At 59.9% G+C, this 26,358-nt stretch overlaps 1 protein-coding gene and 1 pseudogene across 7 annotated transcripts; one reads left to right on the top strand and one right to left on the bottom strand.

The window, feature by feature from the left end:
* Positions 1-136: 136 nt before the first annotated feature.
* MIER2 (MIER family member 2) lies at positions 137-26,137 on the top strand. 7 transcript variants are annotated; one of them, XM_057709051.1, is made up of 14 exons: positions 137-171; positions 7,331-7,421; positions 8,129-8,271; positions 11,132-11,257; positions 11,654-11,777; positions 12,302-12,393; positions 12,645-12,714; positions 19,978-20,129; positions 20,287-20,368; positions 20,435-20,529; positions 22,197-22,237; positions 22,313-22,434; positions 22,988-23,420; positions 23,852-26,137. In XM_057709051.1, the coding sequence occupies exons 1-14, from the start codon at positions 163-165 to the stop codon at positions 23,871-23,873; spliced, it is 1,602 nt and encodes a 533-aa protein (XP_057565034.1). In that variant the 5' UTR covers positions 137-162; the 3' UTR covers positions 23,874-26,137. The 7 variants fall into 7 exon arrangements, with proteins under 7 accessions (XP_057565034.1, XP_057565032.1, XP_057565030.1 ...); XM_057709049.1 differs by having other exon boundaries at positions 22,113-22,237; XM_057709047.1 differs by adding an exon at positions 23,616-23,648 and having other exon boundaries at positions 20,287-20,529; positions 22,113-22,237.
* Positions 15,746-17,509, bottom strand: LOC130836528 (60S ribosomal protein L26-like; annotated as a pseudogene).
* Positions 26,138-26,358: the final 221 nt, after the last annotated feature.

The following is a 26,358-nucleotide window of genomic DNA, read 5'->3' as shown; positions in this document are numbered from 1 at the left end:
CAGCCCGCGCGTCCCCGTCCGCACACCTACTACGCGCCCGCCCGCGCCCCGCCCCCGGCCCCGCCCCGGCGCCCCCGCCCGCCCGGGCGCCGCAGCCAATGAGCGCGCGGCCCCGCATCCGGGGATCCCGGCGCGGCCACCGCCTCCCGCGCGCACACGGCCATGGCGGAGGTGAGTGAGCGGGCCGGGGGAGCCGGCCCCCGCCCCGGCCCGCGTCCCCGCCGCCCCGGCCTGGCCGCGGGGGCGTCCCGGGCGCCGAGACCCCCGGCCGGGGCGCGGGGCCGGGCCGCGGCGCTGCTCCCGTCGGGGCCCGAGGGGCGCGGGACTCCTCGGTGGCCGCCCCCGGCCCCGGCCCCCCCCCGCGCTGCCACATCGCGGGCGGCAGTGCGCATGTGCGGCGCGGGGTCGGGCGCGCGGGCGGGGGCGGGGGGCGGGGAGGGGGTGCCCGCGGCTGCCCGCCCCCGGCTTCCCGCCCCCGGCTTCCCGCCCCCGCCCCGGCGGCAGCCCCGCGGCCGTGCGCTTGGCGGAGCGCGCTCTCCCGCCGCACCCCGCCCGCCGGCCGCCCCCGGGCCCCCCGGCTGGACCCCCAGCCCGCTGACCCCCCTTCCCGCCACGGCGGGGACCCCGCGGAGTCGCGCGCCCGCCGGACCCGCGGCGGGACTGGGGCGCGGACCGGGGCCGCGGGGGGCGTGGGGCCGCCCTCCCCGGCGGCTGGAAGTTACTTTCCCGAGCCTCCTTTCTGCCGCCACCCGGTCCCCGCGGCCAGAGGGGCTGGAGTTCCGCGTCGGGTGTGAGCGTGTGTGGGGCTCGGGGCTGTGATGCTTGAGCAGACTCGCGTGGGACCGTCGGCATCGAGACGCCGAATAGCTTCGTGGCGGGTCAAACAGGGATGAAAAACTTTCACTTGGAGGGCTTTCTTGAGTGTCGGGTAAAGCAGTGCGAACCTGCTCTCACCTTGTAGGGCTCCAGTGAGGGTGAAATAAGTGACACACCTGCTAGGAACTGAGCAGCGCGGCTCTCAGCGCAGACGTTGAGCTGGGGGGGGGGGGGGGGGGCGGGGTGCCCAGAAGGTGCGTGGACTCAGCAAGCGATCCGCACCCCGTGGGTGGCGCCACCCAGGCCCCCACCCCGTGAGGTGCCGCCGGATCCTCGGATGCTTGGCTGGTCACGGGGCCGCGCTGGGTGTTTATGTCTTGGCGCGGTGTGGGTGGATGTTGTGGAGGCGGGACTGGCTATGCTCTCCCACCGGTGACCTTCTTAGGGGCAGCAACAGGCCCTGCGTTTGCACCAGAGAGGGTGTGGGCATCTCCGTGCAAGGCCAGACCTCCTCAGCCATTTCCTGCCTCCCGCTGGGTGCCTGGACCCAAAGGGCTTTTCCAGAGTAGTTCTACCTTAGAGGGCGTTTGGGGAAACAGGCCTCCTGGGTGGTGGCTGGACTTGTGGGACAGAGGCAGAAGCCAGGTGTCCCGACCACCCAGCAGGGGCCCGGCGGTCTCTGTGTGCATCTGCCCCGGGGGCCAGCAGTTTGGCCTGACGGGTCGGTGTGTGACACAGGTGGATGGGGCAGACTTCCAGCCAGCCTGCCCTGAGCACGGCGGGCTTTGGCTGTTGGCTCTGCCCTGTCCCGTGCCTTGGCGGCCGGGTGTCCGGGGTGCTCCTGTTATTCTGTGTCCAGTTTGGGGTGGTGCCTGTTCAGTGAATTGGGATTGGTTTCCTAAAAGACAGGCCGTGTGCCTGGCTCCGTGGGAGGCCCTCAGGGCCTGGCAGTGAAGGACAACAACAGGTGTGCAAATGCCAGTCGTGGTGGGCCTGGGCAGCCTCTGCCCAGGAGACCCGTCGTTGCCTCCGGAGCCTCTCACTCTGTGGGACCTTGGGTTGGTCACTCTGAGGTGGGGACATCTCATGAGATCTCAGCTCCGTGCTTGCACAGAGAAGCTGAGCCTTGTGCAGTTGCTGCCTTTTTTTTTTAAAGTTAATTTTATTGGCTGTGTTGGGTCTTTGTTGCTGCACACCGGCTTTCTCTAGTTGCAGCAGGCGTGGGCAACTCCTCATTGTGGTGCGCGGGCTCCTCATTGTGGTGGCCTCTCGTTGCAGAGCATGGGCTCAAGGTGCATGGGCTTCAGTAGTTGTGGCACGCAGGCTCAATAGCTGTGGTTCACAGGCTCTAGAGCTCAGGCTCAATAGTTGTGGCGCACGGGCTTCGTTGCTGTGTGGCATGTGGGATCTTCCTGGGCCCGGGGTTGAACCCGTGTCTCCTGCATTGGCAGGCGGATTCCCAACCACTGCGCCACCTAGGAAGTCCCCAGTCGCTGTCTTGAACTGATATAAAAATGGTGACTTGCAACCAAGCAGTGAGTGCTAGATCAGGGTTAGCTTCCTGATTTCTGTTGTCGGCAAAAGAGCCGTCAGCATCGTGAGAGGAGGTCAGGTGCGTCATCTTGTTTTCCTCGTGGATCCCAGCTGAATCTTGAAAAAACCTGAGCCCACCATCTCTGTCTTGTGCTTAGAAGACAGGGCTTTTTGTTGTCCTTAGGGGAAAGTGCCTCTCCTCCCCGTGACCCTTGGCCCGGTGGCGTGGGCTCCCGGGATATGCCCTGCTCCCTCCTCTACCCCATTGGCTCCTTCTGTTTCCCTGTGCGGTCGGAACCCTTGGGGCACGCGCTGCGTGGTGCCGGCCCGCCGCCCTGCAGGCCTGTGCCCGGAGTCGGCCACACAGGCCCCCCCCCCCCCCCCCCCCCGACCCGCCGCTGCGCAGGCCCCTCGCCCTTTTCTCTCCTCACTGCCGTGCACGGCGGCCTGTTTGTCATCTGTGTGCCCAGCTAGCCTGGTGACTGGGCAGGGCTGGACAGGCAGAACCTGTTTGCCGATGGACGGCGGTGCGCCTGGTGCCTCCCGCCTGCCGGCCCAGCGCTGCTCGGCCGGCAGGCGGTCAGACAGAGGGACGAGGTGGCGGCCGCCCGCGGGACCGCACCAGCGCTGCGAGGGTTTGGGCGGGGGCTCCGCTAACGCGGCTGCCGGAGGGGCCGCCTGGCAGCCATCGCCTCAGAGCGGCCGTCGTTTCCTCGAGGGCTGACCGGTCCCGCGAGGGGCTGCGTCGGCCGGCCGGCGTGACCTCTGCTCGTGGCTTGTGCTTCCTCGCGGCGTGGCGGCGCCTCGTCTCTGGGCCACGTGGAGCCCCTCCCGCCGGAGCCCCAGGCCCACCCAGTGCCCGGGGCGGGGGCGGGGGCGGGGCCTGTGGGGGGGCCCCGGGGGCGGGGGGCCGGGTGGCGGGGGGCGCGCCCTCGTGCGTGGGTGAAGCTGGAGGGGGCGAGCAGGAGCCAGGGGCCGCCCGCCGCCCCCGAGCGCCCGCATCTGCGCCCTGCGCCACCCGGCTGGCCTTTGGGAGCAGGTCCCTGCGAGGCGGTCTTTCCTTCCTTCTCGTCCCCCCTCCCTGGAATTCTTCTCGTTTCTAACCCGGGACGCCCTTAGCCCGCGCCTCCTGCGTTTCCTTCTCCCGCCTGGCAGAACGGGGCCTTGGGCTCGGGCGGAGGCGGAGTGCCTTGACCGCTCTGAGCGTCGGGTTCCTTGTTTCTCTCATGAAGAGAATGATGACGCAACCTCTCGAGGACCCAGGGAGGAAATCAGTGTGGAAATTCTTTCTAAATTTTTTTTTTCTAAACTTTGAAAATTTAGTTTATTAATTAACTCTAATCTTTTTTTCTTTTTTGTGTATTGTAAACAGCTTTACTGAGGTATGATTCGTTTTCCATACAGTTCACTCACTGTAACAGGTACGGGTCAGTGGTTCTTAGTATTTTCCCGGAGTTGTGCAGGCATCACCAGTCAGCTTTGGAACATTTTCACCCGCGCAAGAGACGCCATGCACGCCTCAGTCATCCCTCCCCCACCCCCTGCCCAGCCCCTGACAACCAGGAACCACTGTCTGTCCCTGTGGAGCTGCCTGCACGTTTCCCGTCCGTGGAGTCACCCCCCCCGTGTGTCCTCCTGTGTCTGCGTCTCTCCCTGAGCCCCGTGTCCTCAGGGTCCCTCCACGTGGTAGCGCGTCGGGGCTGCTCCCCTTTTCCTGACTGAGTAGTATTCCATTTGGTGGCCACTGGGGCTCTTTCCTCCTTTGGCTGTCGTGAGCTGTGCTGCTGAGCACGCGCGTGAGTAGGCCTCAGCGTGGGGGACTGTGTTTCTCCCTCGGGTGTTTCGGGGAGGAGAGGCTTGATTTTGCCCTCTGCCCCCCTGGGTCCCTGGCTGGGCCCCATGGTTCGGGCTGACGAGGGCAGGTTTGCAAGAGAGAAACAGGGAGCTTTGTCACCAGGTGGCATGTGTCACGCGGGGGAACCTGGCGAGGAGCCCCCCGAGGGGCGGTCAGGGCTCGGGAGCACGTGAACGGCGGGGCGGTCCGTGCGGAGGGAAGGCCTTGCCCTCGGGGGCGGTGCCCTGCGGGGAGGGGAGCGGGGCCGCTCAGCGGCCTGTGTGCGCTCCGCCTCGGCCGGTCTGCTTTCGTCCCTGCCCGCACTCAGGTCACCCTGTGTCGGGGGGGGCGTGTTGGTGGTGGTGGGGGGGCATCCCATGACCCCCAGGTGTGTTCCCTGCGCTGCCGCCTCGCGTGTCCCCGCACGTGTTACCCTCTGTCCTCCCGGTCGCTGCGCCTGATGCTGGATGGTTCCCACGTGCTGCTTGGCTGTTTGTGTGTCTCTTTGGAGAAATGTCTGTTCAGAGACAGCCTGCTAGGCCCCTTTTAGCTGTATGATTGGCAGATATCTTTCACCAGCCTGTGAGTTTTTCACTTTGGTGATGGTGTCCTTTGAAGCACAAATATTTTTAATGTTGATGAAGTCCAGTTTATCTATTTTTTCTTTTGTTGCTTATGCTTTTTTGCATCTTTTCTAAGAAACCATTGCCTGATAAGAAAGACTTAGCGCTATGATTTCTTGTAAGAGTTTTATACTGTTAGCTCTTATATGTGAGGTCTTTGAGCTGTCTTAAGTGAATTTTTGTGTGTGCTGTGAGATAGGAGTTGAACATGATTCTTTTGCGTGTGGATATCCAATTGTCCTAGCACAGTTTGTTGAAAAGATTGTTAATTCTGCATTGAATTTTTCAGTCACCCTTTAAAAAATTCTCTTGACTGTGAATGTATGGGTTTATTTCTGAATTCTCAACTCTGTGAATTTGATGGAAACAGCTCGCCTTAGGGCAGCACCACCCTGTCTCGATTACTGTGGCTCTGCAGTGCTTTTGAGATGGGGGAGTGTTCTCCCCTTTCAAGATTGCTCTGGCTCTTTGGGGTCCTCTGAGTTTTTATATGACTTTTGGAATCTGTCAGTTTCTACGTAGAAGCCAGCTGGGATTCTGATAGGTGTTTCTTTGAATCTGTCGATGAATTGAGGAATATTGACATCTCAGCAGTAGTCTTTTGAGCTGTGACTATAGCATGTCTTTCCACTTACGTGGGTCTTTAGTTTCTTTCAACATTGTTTTGCACTTTTCAGAGTAGTAGTTTTGAACTTTTTTTGCTGCATGTATTCCTAAGTATTTTATTCTTTTTGGTGTTCCTGTAAATGGAATTGTTTTCCTTATTTTCTTTTTGGCTTGTTCATTGCTAGTATATAGAAATAAAATTGACTTTCATAGGTTGTCTTGTGTCCTGCAGCCTTGCTGAACTCATTTATTAGTTCCAGTTTCTTTAGTGGATCCTTTAGTATCTTTTGTGTCCCAGCTCATGACTTGCCTTTCCAATTTGGATTCTTTTTATGTCACTTTCCTGCCCTGACTGGAGCCTCCTCCACGATGAGGTTGTGTGGAGCTGGTGCCCTGGTCTCGGGGGGAGGCACCAGCCCTTCGCCTCAGAGGCGGCAGTAGCCGGGGTTTGGATGGATGCCCTTTTCGGGAAGTCCCCTCGCGTCCTTCGTGTGCTGAGTGTTTTCAGTATGAGCTGCGTGCACACCGGTGCTGCGTCCCTGCGCTGACTGAGTGGCGTCTCGGCCACGTGCTCTTCTCTGCATCTCACTGAAGTCAGTTTGCTCCTGTTTTGTTGGGGAGTTTCATGTTTCTGTTTGTGAGAGATATTGGTCTAGTTTTCTTGTTCTTAATAAACTTTTGTTGAACATCGTGATAATGGTGATTTTTTTTAAAGACAGTTTTAAAAATTGACTTATTTATTTGCCTGCACTGGGTCTTTGTTACGGCATGTGGGATCTTTAGTTGCAACATGTGAACTCTTAGTTGCAGCATGTGGGATCTAGTTCCCTGACCAGGGATCGAAGCCGGACCCCTATGTTGGGAGCGAGAAGTCTTAGCCACTGGACCACCAGGGAAGTCCCAGTGGTGGCTGTTCCAATGCTTTCATTTGTACCTTTAAAAAATTTGAGGTATAATTTATGTGCTTCAAAATATACTTATTTAAAATGTTTAGTTCAGTGGTTTTTAGTGTGTTCACAAAGTTTTGAAACCTTCACCTTTATCGAGAACATTCCATTGCCCCAGAAAAACACCTGATCCCATCAGCAGTCACCCCACCCCCTCCCCAGCCCCTGACAACCAGGAACCCACTCTCTGTGTCTCTGCATCTGCCTGTTCTGGACGTTTCCCATCAGTGGAGTCACACCCTGCCTGTCCTCCTGTGTCTGCGTCTCTCCCTGAGCCTCCTGTCCTCGAGGTCTGTGTGTGTGGTAACGCGTGTCAGAGCTTCTCTCGTTTTCGTGGCTGAGTAACGCTTCAACATAAGCATGGATCACGTCTTGTTTTTTCATTCACCTGTTGTTGGGCGTTTACACCTTTTGGCTGCTGGGAGTCGAACACGTCTGTACACCTTGTAGTGTGGGCATGTGTTTTTGGTTCTTTTGGTGTGTACCTAGGAGTAGAATTAATTGCTGGGTCCCTTGGTAACTGTTTACTTTTGGGGGAATTGCCAGATTTCTCCACAGCGGCTGTTTGCCTTTTGAAGATGAAGCTGCAGAGGCTGGTCCCTGTGCGTTGTTTGTTGTGCCAGAACGTGGCTGCGGGGTGGCAGCAGGGCTGTGCGTGGGCCTGGGTCTCCCGGACCCCGTGTCCTGGGCCGTTGTCAGCGCTGCGGTGGCTGTCTGTCCCAGGTGCTTGTGGGTGCCGTTCCTGCCTGGAGGAGGCGCTGAGGCTCCGTAGCCGTGGCCCCATGCCCTCCCTGCGAGTGTCTGCAGGGGCGCTTGGACTCCAGCCGTGGCTGCACGCCCGGCCCGCCCTGTGCCCCCCAGCCCGCGGAGGCCTCCTGTTACCTGTTGCCCCCACGTCCCCCAGGGGGCTGGCTCTGCCCCTTGCCGTGCTGTCTGGCCGAGGGTCCTGACCCTGCTCCTGTCCTCCACAGGCCTCTTCGCTGGAGAGGCAGAGCCCTGGTGTGGCTTCCTGCCTCTCGCACAGCCTGTGCCCCGGGGAGCCCGGCTTGCAGACGACAGCAGGTACCTTCCTCCTGGGGGCTGTCAGGGCCTGGGCAGGTGCGAGGGGCAGCGTGTCACCTGGCCTGGCAGAGCCCGGGATGGCACGTTGGCCCCCGGCGTCCAGGGATGGGGTGTGTGTGTGGGGTGGCCAGGACGCTTTCCCTGTTCTCCGGGCTGAGAGCCTCCCCCCTGGCCGGGCCTGCACCCAAGCTGGGGGCAGGAGCTGCAGGAGGGAGGGGTGCTGGGTGGGCACCGTCCCCAGGGGCCCTGTGCCTCCCCTGAGCTGGCCACCTGCCTCTCCCGTCCGGCTCCCTGCGGCTCTGCCTCCTCCCGCCGCGCTGTGGACCCGTGTGCAGGTCCAGCCTTGGCCTTCACTGCTCCCTGGCTGGGGTCGAGTGAGATTTAGCTATTTCCTTTTTTGTTTGTTTCTTTTAAAAATCAACTTATTGAAGACCAGTCATGGAGGGATAGCAGAGAACACATACTGGTTCTTTTGGGAAAACCCCAGATCTGGTCACGTCCCCCAGCCGCTGGGCCGAGGCCAGAGGAGGACTGGGCATTCGTTGGGCTGCTGCGTGCTAACCCCGGGCCACGTAGACACACACATGCAACACGCCCCTGTGGTGGCAGCTGGGCCCCCAGGGCTTCCTCCGCCTAGGGGTCCTCAGCGCAAGCACAGTGGTTTGGACGGTAGTGAGGAGCTCACACGGGCCGCTGTCCCCCCGCAGTGGTGTCCATGGGCTCTGCGGACCATCAGTGCCACCTGGCGGAGATCCTGTCGCAGAACTACGGTGTCCGGGACGAGCTCGAGGGCGCCGCGCGGGGCCTGGAGAAGCCGCAGGAGGAGCTGGAGAAGGACTTCGTCTCCCAGGTACCGGCGGGCGGGGCGTCCAGGCGGCCTCGCAGCTGCTCCGTCAGCTCGGTCTCCAACCTCCGTGGACTCCACGGTGACCGGTGCCGCTGGCCCTCTGTCTGCAGGGGCTAGGCCATGTTGGGCGCTGAGGTCGAGGGAGGGGCCGGGCCGGTCCCGCCTTTGTGGGGCGCTGGGTTCCAGACCAGCGGGTGGCTGGACATTGAACGCACTGTTCTCAAACTTTCTGGCCCCAGAACCCTCTTTTGTGCTCTTAAAAATGATTGAGGATCTCAAGGAGCCTTGTTGATGTAGGTGATACAACAAACCCATTGTTGGTAGAAGGAACACATTTTTATGAAAATGAAAAAATGACTATTTCCAAACAAAATATTTGGGGGAAGAGTGGAATAGTTTTACATTTTTGTAAATCTCTGTGAATGCTGTCTTTAAGGCAGATATTAGTCTGTTGTGATTTGTGCTTTTGGTTGACGTGTAAATCTAGCCTCATACAGATCTGTTCTTGGAAAAGAGAGGAGTATTTCACAGTCTTTTCAGATAATTGTGGCTGTTTTTTGATGCTGCACCAACGTGCAGCAGGTGGTAGTTTTGTGGAGTGGATGCTGTAAGCACATCTGGTGAACTGTCTGTCCTTGGTGTTAAAATCCACTGGTCTTGACCTTGGAGTGATCTTGACCTGCGTGTGACTTTGTCACCTTCTGCGCGGATGAGATGTTTGCTGAGTGTTGGTTCCCTGATGTACACGTCTTACACATATCCACAGAGGTCGCTGCACAAAATCTAGGAAGCAGGTGTGTGTTAACACCAGACTGGGCTGCTTAAACAGCAGAGGCTTATTTCTGGGCAGTTTTGGGGGCGAGACGTCCCAGACCAAGGCCTTGGCTGGGCTGCGTCTGGTGGGGGCCCGCTCTCTGGCTGCGGGTGCTGCTTCTCCCTGCACCCTCCTGTGGGGAGAGAGCGAGCTCTCTGGGGTCTCTTCGCGTAAGGACACGGATCGTGTTGCACTGGGGCTCCATCCTTGTGGCCTCATTTAACGTAAATGACGTCCACCGTCACACTGGGGCTTCATCGTATCAATTTGGAATGGGGAGACACACAGATATTCAGTCCATTAAATGTCAACACGGATCGCACTAGGTGCCCTGTAAGGACTGAGACCTGAGTGTTTTTTCAGGAGTAGTCCTAGGGCATTTGTTTGGCTTGGTGCTGTGTATCACTTGGTGCCAATATGGTCTTATAACCAAAACATGTCTTCTGCTCAGAAAAGAAAAAACAGTTTTAAAGAGCTTAATTTGAATTCAAAACGTCTCAAAAGTAACCAAAAAAAAAAAAAGTCAGCTATTCGTTAGCTAAATACCTCATTTAAATTTTCTTCAGGGACGTTCCCTGGCGGTTCAGTGGTTAGGACTCTGCGCTTTCACTGTCGTGACCCGGGTTCGGTCCCTGATCGAGGAACTGAGATCCCGCAAGGCACGCAGCGCAGGAAAAAAAAAATCTTCAGATATAATTTTTGTAAACCGATTAAGGAAAAGAAAGAACTTAATATCCAAAGCGAAGTCGGAAACAGCTGCCTTTCGTGTTCTCCTACCCGGGGGCCTTGGGGTTTCTCACGTTCGTGCTGTCAGGTCCAGGGTTTCCAGAATTGGAATGTTCTGCTTGAAAGCTGTTACGCGGAGTTTTGCTCTGGCAGCAAGCACCGTCAGTGGTTTCTCTCGGAGGAGCAGCTCCCTCGGTCCGGCGGGAGGCGCCCCAGGGCGCCGTCTCCCTTACCTCCGCTCTCCTCCCACGGGAAAGCAGAATGCCACCTGCTCAGGGCGAGGGTGCATACAATGCCCAGCGTCTCGCAGGACCTGCAGGGTGCTCTGTAGGCAGGCGGGCGTCTCTGAAGCCGGAGCGGACCCAGGCTGACGCGCACGCACGCGGCTGCCCCCGGCCCGACCGCGCAGGTGGTCCCTCGGGGCCCCCGGCTCACAGCTGCGGGAGCGCCGTCAGAGACGGGGCAGGGAGTGCTCCCCGCCGGGGAGCCTGAGAGCGGCGCTGGGCGTGGCGGGGAGGTCTCCCCGGGGCTCCGGAGCCCCCGGGCGGGAGTTGACGGCCCGTGACCCAGAGGGCGCGTCCGGGAGGCTGGACGCAGACGGCGACCCGCAGGGGTCGGGCCGTGAGGAGGTGAGGTTTGCAGGAGGAGGGTTGGAGGGCACTACCGGGGTGGCAGGTGACGGAAGCTTCCGTCTCTCCCTTCCCGGTCCCTGAGGGTCTCATTTCTGTCTCCTGCCGTGTCGCGTTGCCTCCAGGTGTCAGCAGCGTTCGTCCCCAGGGGGCCCTCGCGCCTCCTCTGGTCGTGCGGTGACCGGACGGTCCTGACTGCGCGTTGTCGGCGCGGTGAGGGTCAGGGGCCGTCCGGGGCGTCGGTGAGGCGCCCCTCTCTCTGCTTAGTGTCCTGAGGGTTTTAAAAAACCGGGAGTGACGTTGGTTTGGCCAGGTGACTCTTTTACGTTCCTTAACGGGCCGGGGCGTCCCTTTCTGGCTTATTCGTGTCACGCGTGGTGACCGTCGATTTCCAGACACTGAGTGTCCCCGTGGTCTCCAGCGGAGCGGGCACGGGCCTGTGTGAGCACGTGTAGCAGGCGCTGTGCTGTGGGCTGGAGGCCGCCGGGCTCCGCCCTTCACGCCGGGGACCTGCACAGACCACGGACGCCTCCGGGCTCCGGCGTCTCATCGGTGCCCTCCTGGGGCTGTGAAGGGTCCTTCGTCGAGGAGCTGGGCTTGGGGTCTGGCCGGGCTGAGTCACGGTGACCGGTCGTGGGGCCGATGGGCCCGGAGCCCCCGAGCAGCCCCCGCGGACAGAGCCCTGTGCCCCCAGGGCAGCGACATGCCCCTCGACCAGCTGCTGGCCCTCTACGGCTACGAGGCCTCGGACCCCATCTCGGAGCGCGAGAGCGAGGGCAGCGACGCGCCAGCCAACCTCCCGGACATGACCCTGGACAAGGTGAGGGGCGGCTTCGGGGGTGGCAGGGAGCCTCGGACAGCTGGGAACGCGGTCCGCAGGTGCGGGGCGTGGCTGGGCGTGGCTGCGGCTGCGGCTGCCCGCCCGGGTCAGGGTGGCCACAGGGAGGGAGGGACGCTCTGCGTCCTGAGCAGGGCGTGGACGGGGTCAGGAGGGAGGAGGGCTCTGACTGTCCTCGGCCTCGGGCGGAGGCTGTGTCCCCTCCCTGACCCGGTGCCCTGGTGGGGCGGGCCTCGTGCCAGGGCTGTGTCCGCAGCGCGGGGAGAGTAGCCCTGGGGGAGGCTCACCCGTGCTGGCGCCATCGCTGCTGTTAGGGTGAGGGCTGCTTGAGATTGTTAAAGCAGACTGCGAAAATGTCCTTTACTTTCTTGTTAAAAGGAGCAGATAGCGAAGGATTTGCTTTCAGGGGAAGAAGAGGAAGAAACACAGTCCTCGGCGGATGACCTCACCCCGTCTGTGACCTCCCACGAGGCCTCCGACCTTTTCCCTAATCAGAGTGGATGTAGGTGTCCCACCTGCTCCTGCCCCTGGGCCGGCGGGGCAAGGAGGGGTCCCGGGCTGCTGGGGGCAAAGACGTCGGGCCCCCGGGGGTGCCCTGCCCTCGTTCGAGTCCCTGTAGGGACCCGTCTCCCCTGCCCTGCCGGTGAGCTGAGGCTGGTTTGCACGAGGAAGGGACACGTCCGTTCCTGTGGCTGAAAGTCCGTCACGTCCAGGGCCGTGTCCTGGGGCCGTGCACCCCTCACGCCCCGTGCGTCTCTGTGGCCCGAGCGGCAGGTTGTGCCGGCAGCGTGAGGTGCTGGGGGTCCGGGCCCCTCGTCCGGGACCGCCGCAGAGGGCAGTCTCTGGAGTCCACCCTCCTGTGCCCATCGTGCCCCGTCAGCTGGCCAGCGCCTGGGTCCAGCTGCTTCTCGGGAGGGGCACATCTGGGGGTCAGGTGGATGGAGAGGTGGGGGAGGCCCCGGGTCTGCCGGCGGGGTGGCCGTGCAGGGCCACCGGGGTGCCTCACCGGCTCCTCTTTTCCCAAAGCCCGCTTCCTGGATGATGCAGACAAGGAGCCCGGCTCCTCCGCCTCGTCAGACACCGAGGAGGACCCGCTTCCCGCCAACAAGTGTAAGAAGGTGCGCGGCCCTGACCCCGCGGCGCCCTCAGTGTGGCCTCTGCTGGGCTGGGCCCCGACCGAGAGGGCTGTGGCCCCGGAGCCCTGTCTGGGGCTCCCCACCCCGCCGCCGCAGGACTGGCTGCACCAGACACACAGTCCCTTGCACGGCCACGGCCCGGGCTCGGCCTCCCGCCGCACACCTCGGGCCTCCTTGGCCCCGCGTGGCTGGGCCCTGCCTGCCCTGACTCCCCTGGGCCTGTGCCTTTGCAGGAGATCATGGTTGGGCCTCAGTTCCAAGCCGACCTCAGCAACCTGCACTCGAGCCGCCATGGTGAGAAGAGTAAGTGGGCTGGGGGGGGGGGGGGGGGGCAGGGAGCAGGGACACGCCACCCCCGCTCCTCCAGGACAGGCCCTCGTGTCCAGCGGAGCCGGTCCCGTCCTCCAGGCGAGCACGCAGGGTGCTCTGAGAAGGCGCCCCCCTCCCCCCGCCCGGCGCGTCCTTCTGAGTGGACGGGCTCTCCCCCACGCCGCCCGCGGGGCGTGTGTCTCTGCCCCGCCCTGCTCTTCACGGCGCTCGCTCCCCTTCACGTGATGCGTCTGTCTGTCGGTCCCGCTGGCACGTGTGCGCGTCACGTGCACCGCCGTGTCGGGTCCCTGATGCGCGGGCACCACGTGGGCTCATCCTTCTGCGGGTCCGTGTTGGCTGTGGTTTGCGGTGTGGTTTTCTCAGTGGACACGTGCTTGCTCCTGGGGTGTCAGCATGCACCGCGTGGGGCCCCCGCCTGCAGCGCAGGAGTCCCAGGTGCTGGCCGTCCTCGCCCACGCTTGCTGTGTCGGTCTCAGTGCTGGGTGTGGGGTGGGGCCCGCTGTGGCTTTAATTTGCGTGTACTGGCCACTCGGTATCTCTCGTGAGGTGCCTGCTGAGGCCTTTTCCCTTTTAAATTGGTGTGACGTGGGGGGTCCTTTCTGTGTCCTGGGTGCACGTCCTGGGGTGGCTGTGGGCGATGCAGGCATCTTCTCGGCTGTGGTGTCTGACTTCAGCGAAGTCCAGCGGATCCTCATTTTAACCACAGCACGTCTGCGTGCTGAGGAGCCTGCAGGCGTTGAAGACATGCTCTTTTGTTTCCCTTTTACATCGGTGTCTATGATCTACTTTAATTTTAATGTATGGTTGGAAGTATGGGTCCGAGTTGACCCCCCCCCCCAGCACTGCATGTGGAAAAGTCCATTCTTTCCCCCGCTGAACTCAGTGGTGCTGTTATCAGAAGTCCAGTGTCCGTGTGTATGTCTGCTTTTTTGGTCTTCTCTTCTATTGCGCTCTTTTGTCTAACCTTGGGTGTTCGCCACTTTGTCTTAATTATTACAGCTTTGAAGTAAGTCTGAGATGGTGCAAACCCTCCAACTTTGTAACTTTTGTTTGTATGTCCACAGAAGTTTTCATATTAGCTTGTCATTTGTCTCAAAAATGCCTGCTAGGATTTTTTTTTTTTAAGAACTTTTATTCAGATACAGTTGACATACAATAAACTGCATATATTTAAAGTGTGCAATTTGGTATTTATTTTCTTATTAGTAATGTGTATATGGCAATCCCAGTCTCCCAATTCACTCCCCCCCCAACCTTCTCCGCTTTCCCCACTTGGTGTCCATATGTTTGTTTTCTACACCTGTGTCTCTATTTCTGCCTTGCAGACCGGTTGATTTGTACCATTTTTCTATAGTCCACATGTATGTGTTAATATACGATATTTGTTTTTCTCTTTCTGACTCACTTCACTCTGTATGACAGTCTCTAGGTCCATCCGTGTCTCTAAAAATGTCCCAGTTTTATTGCCTTTTACAGCTGAGTAATATTCCATTGTATGTATGTACCACATCTTCTTTATCCATTCATCTGTTGATGGACATTTAGGTTGCTTCCATGTCCTGGCTATTGTAAGTAGTGCTGCAGTGAACACTGGGGTGCATGTGTCTTTTTGAATGATGGTGTTCTCTGGGTATATGCCCAGCAGTGGGATTGCTGGGTCACATGGTAGTTCCATTTTTAGTTTTGCAAGGAACCTCCATCCTGTTCTGCATAGTGGCGGTATCAATTTACATTCCCACCAGCAATGCAAGAGTGTTCCGGTTTCTCCACACCCTCTGCAGCATTTACTGTGTGTAGATTTTCTGATGATGCCCATTCTAACCGGTGTGAGGTGATAGCTCATCGTCATTTCGATTTGCATGTCTCTAATAATTAGTGATGTGGAGCAGCTTTTTATGTGCCTCTTGGCCATCTGTATGTCTTCTTCGGAGAAATGCCTATTTAGGTCTTCTGCCCATTTTCTGATTGAGTTGTTGGTTTTTTTGATATTGAGCTGGATGAACTGTTTATATATTTTGGAGATTAATCCTTTGTCTGTTGATTCGTTTGCAAATATTTTCTCCCATTCGGAGGGTTGTCTTTTCGTCTTGCTTATAGTTTCCTTTGCTGTGCAGAAGCTGTGAAGCTTCATTAGGTCCCACTTATTTATTTTTGTTTTTATTCCCATTATTCTAGGGGGTGGATCAAAAAAGATCTTGCTGTTATTTACGTCAGAGTGTTCTTGCTATGTTTTCCTCTAGGAGTTTTATAGTGTCTGGCCTTACATTTAGGTCTTTTATCCATTTGGAGTTTATTTTTGTGTATGGTGTCAGGGCATGTTCTAATTTCATTCTTTTTCATGTAGCTGTCCAGTTTTCCCACTTGCTAGTATTTTGATTAGGGTTGCATTGGCTCTTTAGATTAATGTGGGGGGATTGATGCATTAATGATATTGATACTTCCAGTTCACATGGCTAACCTCTCTTTTTAGGTCTTCTGTACTTTCAGCAGCTTTAGCATTTTCATTGCAGCAGTCTTGTGACATGCAAAAATGCAGTTTATTTTAATTCATCTTGTACACAGTGACTTGGCTACATTAATTTACTATTTTTAATACCTTGTAGATTCTTCTGCATTTTTAAATGTACACGGTCATAATATCATTTGTGTGTGAAACCTTTATTTCTTTGTGATCTTTGTATGTTTTATTTCTTTTTCTTGTGTTGCTGCACTGACTAGACCTCCAGTACAGAAGTGAAAAGAACTGGTGACAGAGGACATGCTTTGTCTTGTTCCCAAACTCAGGGGGAACGTGTTCAGTCTTTTCCCACCAAGTGTGAGATTGTTTGCAAAATTCTTGTAGATACTCTTATCAGATGAGAAGGTTCATTTCTGTTCTTAGTAGTGGACAATTTTTGCCATGGATTTTATCAAATACTTTTTCTGCATCTACTGAGATGGTCATTTTTGTTTTGTTTTGTTTTCATTTTAACAGTTTTTAGTGAAAGTTGTATACACGATGACTTTATTCCTGAGTCTTCTCAGTTGTTTCTTCCTCATGTTCGCCCTTTTCCTTTCCTGCCCGGCGAGACTTGGCTTTATGTTCGAGGACCTCTTGGCGGTCTCTGCCCAGCGTTAGTCTGGTGACGGCCGTCTTGCTGGGGTGAGTGCCCGCACGGACAGTCGTGCCGTTAGCCTTCTCCTGCTGCGCTCGCCCAGTGTAGGCGACGTTTCTTCCTGCAAACCTGGGCTGCTGGGCCGGTTCGCTGCCCTTTGTAGCGCCCTCGCACAGGCTGAGCTTCGTCACCCTCTCGGACGGGCGTGGGTCGGACGCTGTGCGTCTGTCTCGGCTCTTTAGAAAGAGGGGAAGACAGTCTTACTGCGCGTGTGGGAAGGCTCATTGAAATGCCTTTTCTAGTTCTTGCTTCGGTCAGAAGTCACAAAGGGATAACTTCATTTTGGCCGCTGGCGCTCCAGCGATGGCCGCAAAAGGGTCTTCTGTTGTTTTGATGTAGTATATTGGTTGATTTTCAGACATTAAACCAACCTTGCATTCTGGAGTAAACTGTACTAGGTCACAAAATACTGTCTTCTATGGTCCGTGTGTGTGCCTGTGCAGTTAATCCTTGTTGTTTGTGGATTCTATATTTGCACGTTCATGCGTGGCTAAAGTGAGCACCTGCGGTACTTTCATGGACCTTTGTGGACGCGCCCGTGTGCAGAAGGGTGAAGACATTGAGTTGCTCGAGGAACACGTTCCCAGCCGAGGTTGAACCAGAGATGCTTCCTTCTCTGGTTCAGCTCTCAGCTATAAACACGTGTCTTACTTGCTTATGTTTAATGCTGTGGTTTTCATGTTTTGCTCTTTTTTGGTGACTTTGCTGTTTAAAATGGCCCCGGGTGTGGTGCTGAGGTGCCATCTCAGGTCCCAAGCACAAGAGGGCCGTGATGTTCCTTTTGGAGAAAATGCGTGTCAGGTGAGCTTCGTTCAGGTGTCATTTCTAGCCGTGAACTCAGTGTTACTGAACCCACAATTTATATGAAACGAGGAGTCTTTAAACAGAAACTCACGTGAAACAAGGTCGTGTGTGGATGAGCTGAGCGTGTGCTCCGACCTGAGGCTCTCAGGACCCTGACCTGCGCTTCCCCAGGGGCCGCTGTGCGTGCTCCGCAGCCCAGTGCTGGCGACATCCCGACCGCCAGGGAGGGCAGTTGGCGGGTCTCGTTAATTCCTCCCTTAATTTGGTTTGCGAATATTCAGCATTTTTGTATGTTGATGGAGATATTAGCCTGTTGTTTCTCTTTGTTTTTGTCCTTGTGAGGCTTTGGTTTCAAGGTTGTGTGTCCTCATGAAGTATGTTGGGAGGTGCCTTTTTCTTATACCTGGGAGAATTTGTGTAAGACTCTCGTTATTTCTTCTTTAGATGTTTGGAAGGGTTCTGCGGTGATGCTCTCTGGGCTTGGGGTTTAGTTTTCTTCTTTGTGGAAGATTCTAAATTATGAATTAAATTTATTTAATAAATATCAGTCTATTTAGAATTTCTGTTCCTGTTGAGATAAATTGTATTTCTGAGGAGTTTATCACATTCACCTGAATTATTCACTTTTTGCAGAAAGTTTATAATACCCTCTTATTCCCTTCTTAATGTGTAATAAGACCTGTAGTGGGGTCCCTTTATCGAGTTCTCATATTGGTAATTTGCATTTTTTGCTTTGTATTTCCTCTTGGTCAGTCTTATTAGGGGTTTATTAATGTTACTAGGCTCCACAGGGGACTCACTTTTGGCATGTCGATTTCACTCGTCTGTTTCTGTTTAACTGACTTTTACTTCCATCTTTACTTCTTTCCTTCTAATTTCATTTCGTCATTCTCTAGTTTCCATTGGGATGCCTTCTCTGACTCTGCTTATTTAGAAGCATTCTGTTTAATCTCCAGCCCTGGGGATTTTTTAGTTACCCTTCTGTTACCGATATCGAATTGGATGCCACTGAGGTCAGAGGCCGTGGTCTGATCCCAGTGCTTTGGGGTCAGTGGAGCTGGGCTGTGCAGCTGGTGCCGTGGTGAAGGCTCCTCGTGCGGTCCGTCCGTCTCGTGTTCACACAGTTCATCCCTTTCTGCCTTCCTGCCTCCTTGCGTTTGAAGTGTAGTTTTTGTAAATGGCGTGTATTTGGATCTAGTTTTTTTTCAGTTCACAGTGTTGAGTCCAAGCCTTACGGTCCGTTTCACTGTGGGAGCAGAGGGCGACGTCTGCCACCGTGCTGTGCGTTTTCTACTAGTTCCGTCTGTTCTGTGTTCCTTTATTTTGTCTTGTCTTCTTTTTGATTAATCAAGTAGTTTTGTTCTCTTTTTTCCTCCTTTTTGGGCTCTAGGTTTAATTTTTATGTTGTTTTTCCAGTGGTTCCCTGGTTTACTCTGAGTACGTGCGTCCTGGTTGCCCTTCAGTGCAGGAGCCTTCAGGCAGCGTAACTCATGCCACCTCTTCCTGCCCTCGGTGCCTCTGCAGGCATCACGCGCGTCACAGGGTCCCAGCCGTGCGCGTCTGCCCGCGGCGCCCTCGAGCTGCCCTCCGCCCCTCCACCTCCATGGCTTGGGGAAATGGAGAACTCCCCTTTCGTTGCTTCTTGTGCCATTCTGGTGTGGATGAATTCTGAAAAGTGTTGATTTTGCTTTCATGTTTGAAGAATATTTTCGCGGGCGTCGATGTCCAGGTTCGCAGGTTTTATTCTTTCGACACGTGAACAACGTTATTCCGTTGTCTTTTGGTCTCTGTTGTTTCCTTTGAAGTTGTTCACGTTCTTCCTTGCCTGCTTTTTCTTCTGTTTTCTGGCGTTTTGACTGTGAGGTGCCTGGCTGTGGTTTTCCTGCTGCTCGCCCTGTGTTTCTTGGCTCTGTGGGGTGGGTCGTCCGTGCTGAGGGCTCCTTGGCCGTGGAGTCTCCAGACGTGGTCCCGTCTCTGTTCTTCCTGCGTGATTCAGTTACGCACGCCTTACACGTGTTGCACACTACGTTCTCTTGCTTTTGTGCAGTTAGGTGCTTCGCGGCTTCCGTGGCCGTGTGCTCTGCTGCTGTCGGAGCTGCACAGCTGGCTCATAGCTCACACACTGCGTTTTCCAGCCCCGCAACGTCCGAGTGACTCATTTGAATGGATTTCAGCTCTCTGCTGGAATTCTTCAGCTTTCCGTTCATTTTGTCGTTTTCCCTCACTCATTAATCATAGTTATCTTGAAGTCCCGTCTGCTCACTCTGACGTCCAGCTCTTTGTGGAGGGATGTGTTGTCCCGTGGTTTTCCTCTTGCCTTATGCCATAGGTGGGTGCACGACGGTGGTGGCAGGTGTCGCTCTTTTCCTGGAGAGGGGCCTGCCCTCCCCTTGGACTGACCCCTCAGTCGAGGCTGGGACCTGGGTTGACTTTGGAGACGGAGAGAGGTGGCCGTGGGCCCACAGGGGCGCCGGCCGCGGAGGTGCCGGTTCCCCCACAGGAGAGAGTCCAGCACGGAGCCGGTTCCACCCTTCAGTCACGTCACTGGGTGTTTGGCTGTGTGTGGTGTTTCGTGTTTGGTCCCTGTGGCTCTTCCCTGGGTGACTGAGAGATGCGGACACCGGGGTCTCCCCAGGCCTGGCCCTGAGCTCTCCGTCCGCCTCCTCCCCGTCATGTTCTTCCCCCACGGGAGGCGGCCCCCCACACCAAGCCCCGCTGCAGCCAGAGTCCACGTCTTACCCTTCCGTAACGCATCTGCCTCCTCCCCTGCCCTCCGCTGCCTGGGAGGTCTGCTCTCACGTGGCTCCTGTGACGCTGATGTGGTTGGTCACGGGGACTGAGGCAGTTGCAGGAGCTCTTGCCTGAGCAAGGCCGCTGGGAGCCAGGTCTCCCGCCGTGCTCGCGTCTGGGCTCTTCTCGCTGCTCCACGGGCCCCTGCCTGTCGCCGCCCTGAGCTCGTCCTGCAGCCGCCCCGCAGGCCGCACTCAGGAGTCCCCCTTCCGGCTGCGCTGGGTGCTGCCTCCTCCGGGAGGCCAGCCCTGATAACTGGCCGCACGGCACCCTCTGGCCTCCCACCCCTTCCCGCCTCGTCGTCACCGTGAGCACCCGGGACCCCGAAGCTGGCCCTGGAGGGCGTGGAGGTGGAGGCCCAGGCTCCCAGACGGGCCCCCGTCCTCTGGAGGGGCCAGGTTGGCCGGCTGGCCGTGCTTCCGGGGAGGCGGTCAGAGGACGTGCAGCCCGCGCGCCCACATGTGACCTTGCCCCTCCCCCCGCACAGTCTACGAGAACGAAGACCAGCTGCTCTGGGACCCCAACATCCTGCCCGAGAGGGAGGTGGAGGAGTTCCTGTACCGGGCGGTGAAGCGGCGGTGGCATGAGGTGGCTGGGCCTCAGCTCCCAGAGGGAGAGGCCGTGAAAGACAGTGAGCAGGTGGGTGGCCTGGGGGGGAGCTGCGGGGCGGGGTGGGGGGGACCCACACGGCCCTGTGATCGTGGCAGATTCAGAACCGCGTGTCGTGGGACATAGAGGGGTGGACGCCCCCCCCCCCGCCCAGCAGGCAGCAGGGTCACTGGCCCCTCTCGCCCAGGCGCTGTACGAGCTGGTGAAGTGCAGCTTCAACGCGGAGGAGGCCCTGCGGAGGCTGCGGTTCAACGTGAAGGTGACCCGAGGTGAGCGCAGCCCTTCCCGCCCCGCCCCCGGCGCTGGCGGCGCTGACCGGCCCCCCGCCTTTGCAGATGGGCTGTGCGCCTGGAGCGAGGAGGAGCGCCGCCACTTCGAGCACGGCTTCCGTGTGCACGGCAAGAACTTCCACCTGATTCAGGCCAGCAAGGTGAGGCCCTGCCCGCTGGGGGCGCCTCCGGGGGCCCCCCCGGGGCTGCAGGGCTCGTGAGCCGGGCACGGGCGTCCTCCACCCGCAGCGGGGGGTCGGGGCGAACCCCCCCGGCTCACGGCCGGCTTCCCGGCTCCCGGTTCATCTGACTCTGGGTTCCCCCGGAAGACTGCGGTGCGCGGAAGGTCTCATGCCCCCTGCCCATCCCCCAGCGCCAACCCCCCGTCCCCCCCTTGCCATGGGGACGGAGGGTCTCCACGTTCACTCCACCCAGGGACACACCGTCTCTTGCCCTTGCGCCGGATAGGCGTGACCGTGGGGCGGCCTGTTGGGCGCTGCAAGGCCCCCACGCCCCCCCCAGTCCTCCCTGCACCCTCGTCCCCCTCATCCTCCCCAGGCCCCGTCCCTCTCACCAGACCCGGGTCACGGCTGCTCTCCTCACAGCCTGCTCGGGTGCTTTCCCCCCTGGCTCCCTGGTCACAGCTCCCACGCGGACCTCTGGCACGGCGGTGGGCCTGCCCCGCAGCCCTGAACGTCTGCCTGGCCGGCCCCCCGGCTTGTCTGGGAGCCCGACGGTCCCTCTGCGCTCTCCCCACGGCTCTCGCTCCCGCCCCTCCTCCCCATCTGCTGTCCTGCTCCCCGGGGGCCTGCAGCCCTGGCCCTCCCCACTCCCCCCAGGGCTGCGGCAGGTGGGGGGCAGGGCCTGGCCGGAACCAGGCTCACGTTCGGGGCCTTGGCGTCTTCCCTGGGAGGTTGGAGCGGGTGAGGGGCCTGCGCGGGGCTGGGGTGGGACAGGGACGGTGCTCCCCTGACCGAGCCCCGTGCGTCCAGACAGCTCTTGGTCCCCTGGTGGGACTGGTGGCCGCGGCTCCCACCGCTCCTGTCCCGTGGCGGAGCTTGCTTTTGCTCCGGGACCCCCTGTGCTGCGGCCTTGGTGTTCTGACCTGCTGTCTGCCGCACGCCCCCCCGCCCTGCTTAGGGCTTGTGGCCTGCCTCCTGGGAGGGTGACGCGTGAGGGGGTTTTGCCAAGATCGGACAGTCCGTGGGTGCCACAGCGCCGCCTGGCTCCACGCTCCCCGGGCTTGGGCGTTGGGTCCCACGCTCTGGGCGCAGCGGTGGCTTCTTGCCGTCCGTGGTGGGGCTGTCAGCTGTGGGCGATCCTCCGCGATGGGAAGACGCCCCGACCGCTCACGCCGCACGTGAGCCCGTGGGGCCACCCTCGACTTTCCGGGCTGCAGGCCTTGGCCTTTTGAGCCACGTTGCAGACGTGCCCTCACGTGGGTTCACGCGTCCCGCGTGCCCTCGTGCAGACGGTGCTGCCTGGAGCACCCGGGACGCCCACCCTCAGCGGGACGTGGGCTCACTCTGCGTGCTCTCTGGGCCGGGGTCGTCCTCCCCCTGCTCCGGGCCCGTGAGGAACGGGGCAGGTGTGGGTGCGGCTGTCCTTGGGGCGTCCGGGGTGCGGGAGGGGGTGGTAGACGGTAGGCCTGGAGCGGGCACCGCGAGAGGGGGCTTTGAGCTGAGGGCGTGGGGTTGGCACGGTGGGAAGGGGCCGGGGCCCAGCTGCCTGGCGCTGCCCGCAGGTGCGCACGCGGTCGGTGGGCGAGTGTGTGGAGTACTACTACCTGTGGAAGAAGTCCGAGCGCTACGACTACTTTTCCCAGCAGACGCGGCTGGGCCGCCGGAAGTGTGGCCTGTCGGGGACCACGTGCGTGCAGGGCGTCTGTGGGGGGGGGGGGGGGCCCAGCCTGAGGCAGGCGCCCTCACCCCCCCCTCCCCACAGGGACACGGACCAGGACCTGGACGGCGGTGACCCCGACGGCCCCGGCCGCCCCCGCCCCTCCCCGCCCCCCGCTGTCGACGGCCCGGGCCCTGAGCAGGGTCCCCTGGCTGGGACGCACGTGGGTGAGTGGGGGCAGCCCTTCTTCTCAGGGGCCCCCTCTCCCTGGCACCCCGACCTGGGCTTGTGGACACGGAGGGGCGGGGTCTGGGGGCCGGTGTCCCTCCACCCCCACGTGGTCTCAGCGCTCGGGGCGTCACACACACGTGTCTTCCTCGGGCCTTGGCTCTCCACGTGGGGGAGCCCTGTGTGGCCTGGGACCCAGGTGGGGGCCCCTCTGCAGTCCTGGGTGTGAGCCCAGGGGGCGTCGGTCCCCCTTTGGCATCCTGTCCTGCCCTAAGAGGTGGGGGTCACGACCTTCCCAGGCGGGGCCCTTAGCCCCAGCATGCCCTTCTAGCGGGACAGGCCTCTCCTGTGTCCCCGCGCATCTTACGTGTGTGTGAGAGCGTTTTTTGAGGGGGGTCCTTGTCTTTGCTGGACCTGGCAGGTTGGACCCCTGCACCGGTCACAGCCTGAGGTGAATGTGGCTTTTGGGCGAGGGGGCCGTGCGGCGGCCCTTGACCCGGCTGGGCGTGGGTGCTGGCGGGGCCTGGCCACAGCCGTCTCTCCCCCCCGCAGAGCCCCTGAGCGTGGGCAGCAGCACGTCTGGGAGCCTCAGCGCGCCCCAGGAGGCCCCCGACGGAGCCCCGTCTTTGGAGCCAGGGCCCCGTTCCTTCCAGCCGCTGGTCGAAGACGCGCCCCCGGCTGCGCCCTTGCCTCGGCAGTCCCTCGCCGAGCCGGCCTTCTACCGCCCCCCCACGGCAGCTCCGGAGCCCAGTGCCAGCCCGAGGCCGGCCGTGGACGTGGCCCTGCCTGGGGCCCTCCCTGAGGAGCTGCCCCTCGTCTCCAGCCACGTGGACACGGACGGAGAGCCTGAGGAGGCCGTGGCCCCCGCGCAGGTGGCCTTGTCGGTCGCTGAGTTTGGACTCATTGGCATCGGGGACGTGAATCCCTTCCTGGCTGCCCACCCTGCGTGCCCGGCCCCGGGGCTGCACACGGAGCCCCTGTCACAGTGAGTGAGGCCCCTCCCCTCCCGCCCCCGGCCGCCGTGCCCCGCCCCCAGCCGCCGTGCCCCGCCCCCAGGCCGTGCTGAGGCCACGGGAGGGTTGCCCCCAGGGCCCGAGGATGGCGTGGCCCCCGAGCAGGCTGTTGGTTTCTTTAGGTTTCTTCTCGCCTTTTAATTTGGCTTATTTATCTTTCTGACCAGGTAGTACATTCATATGGTTCAAAATCCAGAAAGGTACACACGGGGCCAGTGCCAGGCCCCTCCCGGCCCTGCCGAGCCGCCAGCCCTCCCCAGGCGCCAAGGACGGTGCTGCCTTGGGAGGGGGAGGCCCGTCGGCCGTGGGGGCGGGTCTGCCGGGGAGGCAGGGGCGGGGCCACGGTCCAGGCCTGCGCTCTGGGGTTGGACTGACCTGCCGTCTCTCGTCTCACCCCCTGCAGCTGTAACGTGATGACCTGTTGATCCCTGGCCGCAGGCGGGCGTGTGTGGCCCAGACTGGACTTGGGGCCCCCCGCGAGGCCTGCCTGTCAGTCTTCCCGACCCTTCCCCTCCTCGCGGGCCTCGGGGAGCGCCTCCTCTGCTCAGAACACATCAAGGACCAGGGTTCGCCGTGGCCCTTCCCCGCGCCACACGTGGACCAGCACCGCCGCCTGGCTCCAGGCTCTGCTCCCACCGTGGGACCCGCCGGGCGGCAGCCAGCAGAGGCGAGGAAGGCGTCCCAGCCCTGCCAGGGACAGAGGGAGACGGGGCCGGACGCCGCCCCCACCAGCAGCCTCTGCCAGGCACCCTCGGCACCTGCTCGCCCGTCTCCCTGCGCCGGGCCGGACTGCCGGGGCCAGACCCCGTGGGGCACAGAGCCATATACCTCGACGTGGCCCGGCCCGCCCGCCCCGACGCCCGCCCGCTCTCTCCACTTCAGGAAAAGCCGCACTTTACAGCCTCCACCCTACCCTCACCCGGGGCCCCGGCACCTTGGGCGTGGGTCTGAGGACACGGGGCGCACACCCCGGTACCGAGGTCCCGTCGTCCCGTCTCCGCGCCGAGGGGCCCGGCTCCGGCCCGTTTCCCTCACCCTGTAGGTCGTGTTTCTGTTGAGGCTTCCCAGCAAGACGGCTGGGGTCCTGGGCCTTCTTCTCCCCGGCCTCCCTCGTTTTATTTATGTTTCTGTTTACAAATGGGAGTGGGGTCCTCCGGGGGGCAGGGCCGTGCTCCCGGCCCCGCTGTCACCAGGGGGGCTTGGGCTGGAGCCCGTCTGCAGGGCCGGACTCGACCTCCCCCAGCCCACCGAGGACCACACTGTGATGTGACAGCTGCCTTGACCCCCTTGTTTTATTTATTAAACTTGATTTGAAGCCCGTGGGTGCCTCGTGGTGGGTCAGGCGGGTGGGGTGCAAGGAGCTGCTGGTCACTCCGGGGACCCCTGTGCTGGGCCGCCTGCAGGGACCTGGGGGCCCGGGGTCGTGGGGGAGTGTGCTCCGTGTCTCAGGGGCGGTGTGAGGGGGCGGTCAGGTACGTGGAGGCGACTCTCAAGCTGGAACCCGCCAGGGACAGGCCTGCCTGTGAGGGCAGGTGGGGGGAGACGCCGGCCGAGGCGGGGCGGGAGGCGGGGCGGAGGCGGCCAGTCCCGGCAGAGCTGGCCGTGCCCGCGTGGGAACGGCGGCGTCCGGGTGGGACGGGGGCGAGCTCTGCCAGTGCCCGAGGTGTGTGCCGGCCTCCTGGTCCCTCCTCTCGGGACGTGGCCTCTTCGGCCCGGCTTCTTGCCCTGGTCTGTGTGTTTAAGGTTCTGCCGTGGCCGTTCACGGCTTCGCCGTTCCCTTCCTAGCGCCGAGACGGAATGACATTCCGCCTTCTGGGTGGACCGGGGCGTTGATCTGCTTGCCTGCCCGAGGGCCCCGTGGTGTTCCCAGGTGTGGCGGTCATGGGCGCAGCACCCGAAAGCACCCGTGTGCGGGTGTGTGTGTGGTGAATACCCAGGCGCCGGATCACGCGGTGGTCTCACGTGTAGTTTTTGAGACCCTCTGGGCTGCTTCCAGGGAGGCTGCCCGGCCTGGCAGCGTTTGGGGTTTTCGGGCTGGGGTTGTTGGGGCTGTGGTAATAGGTGTTTCCCGCAACACCCCAGCGACAGAGGCAGGTTCGCCCGCCTGAGGGTCCCGGGTCCCCAGGCCGCGGTGGGAAGTGAGTCTGCGTGATGTGCTCTTGGCCCTCGTTGGATGGAAAGGTCCTCACCCCTCCTTTGTTTCTCAAGCACTTTTTTTTTTTTTAACTTGGTGTAAGAGTCTAGGTTTACTTTTTTTCTTCTTTTGGCATTTTAAAGATGTTCCGTTTATTCTTGGGTTCTCTTGTTTCTGATGAGAAATGTGCCACTTTCGCCTGTATTCCCTAAACACGATGTCTTTTTGTCGCTCCCGTGAGTTTCTCTGTATGTCTGGATGTGATGCACCTGGTGGTGGTTCCTACGTGGAGCGACTTGGACCTAAGGGTTGGTGCCTTTCATCGCTGGGGGGGCTTCCTGGCCGTTGCCTGTCAGGTATTTCTGCTGCCCCTTCTGGGCTCTGCTCCTGTGTCCCTGGGTACTCGGCAGAGCCGCACGTTGCCCGCAGACCCTGTGCGGGTCGTCCTGTCCTCTCTGTGTGGGCCGTCCTTGCTCGCTAGCCATCCTTCCACTGCTCCAGGCTGCCACCTGGCCCGTCCAACAGCGTCTGTGACATGTACACTGTATGTTTTGATCCTAGGTTTGTTTTTTTTTTTTAAATAAATTTACCTATTTATTTATATGTTCTTTGGCAGCATTGGGTCTTCGTTGCTGCGTGGGCTTTCTCTGGTTGCGAAGAGTGGGGACTACTCTTTGTTGTGGTGTGCGGGCTTCCGTGGGCTCTAGAGGGCAGGCTTAGTAGTTGTGGCGCACGGGCTTCGTTGCTCCGTGGCACGTGGGATCTTCCCGGACCAG

Source organism: Hippopotamus amphibius, chromosome 15 (assembly GCF_030028045.1).
Source record: "Hippopotamus amphibius kiboko isolate mHipAmp2 chromosome 15, mHipAmp2.hap2, whole genome shotgun sequence".
In the NCBI taxonomy this organism is placed as follows: Eukaryota; Metazoa; Chordata; class Mammalia; order Artiodactyla; family Hippopotamidae; genus Hippopotamus; species Hippopotamus amphibius.
The sequence above is the reverse complement of the archived record's forward strand: the minus strand, read 5'-3'. Positions and strand labels throughout refer to the sequence as shown.

Excerpts from the sequence above, each read along its gene's own strand:
- MIER2 (XM_057709045.1), top strand. Across the intron at positions 20,130-20,286 it reads CCGTGAAAGACAGTGAGCAG|GCGCTGTACGAGCTGGTGAA; the intron begins GTGGGTGGCCTG and ends CCTCTCGCCCAG. Across the intron at positions 22,435-22,987 it reads CCTGGCTGGGACGCACGTGG|AGCCCCTGAGCGTGGGCAGC; the intron begins GTGAGTGGGGGC and ends TCCCCCCCGCAG.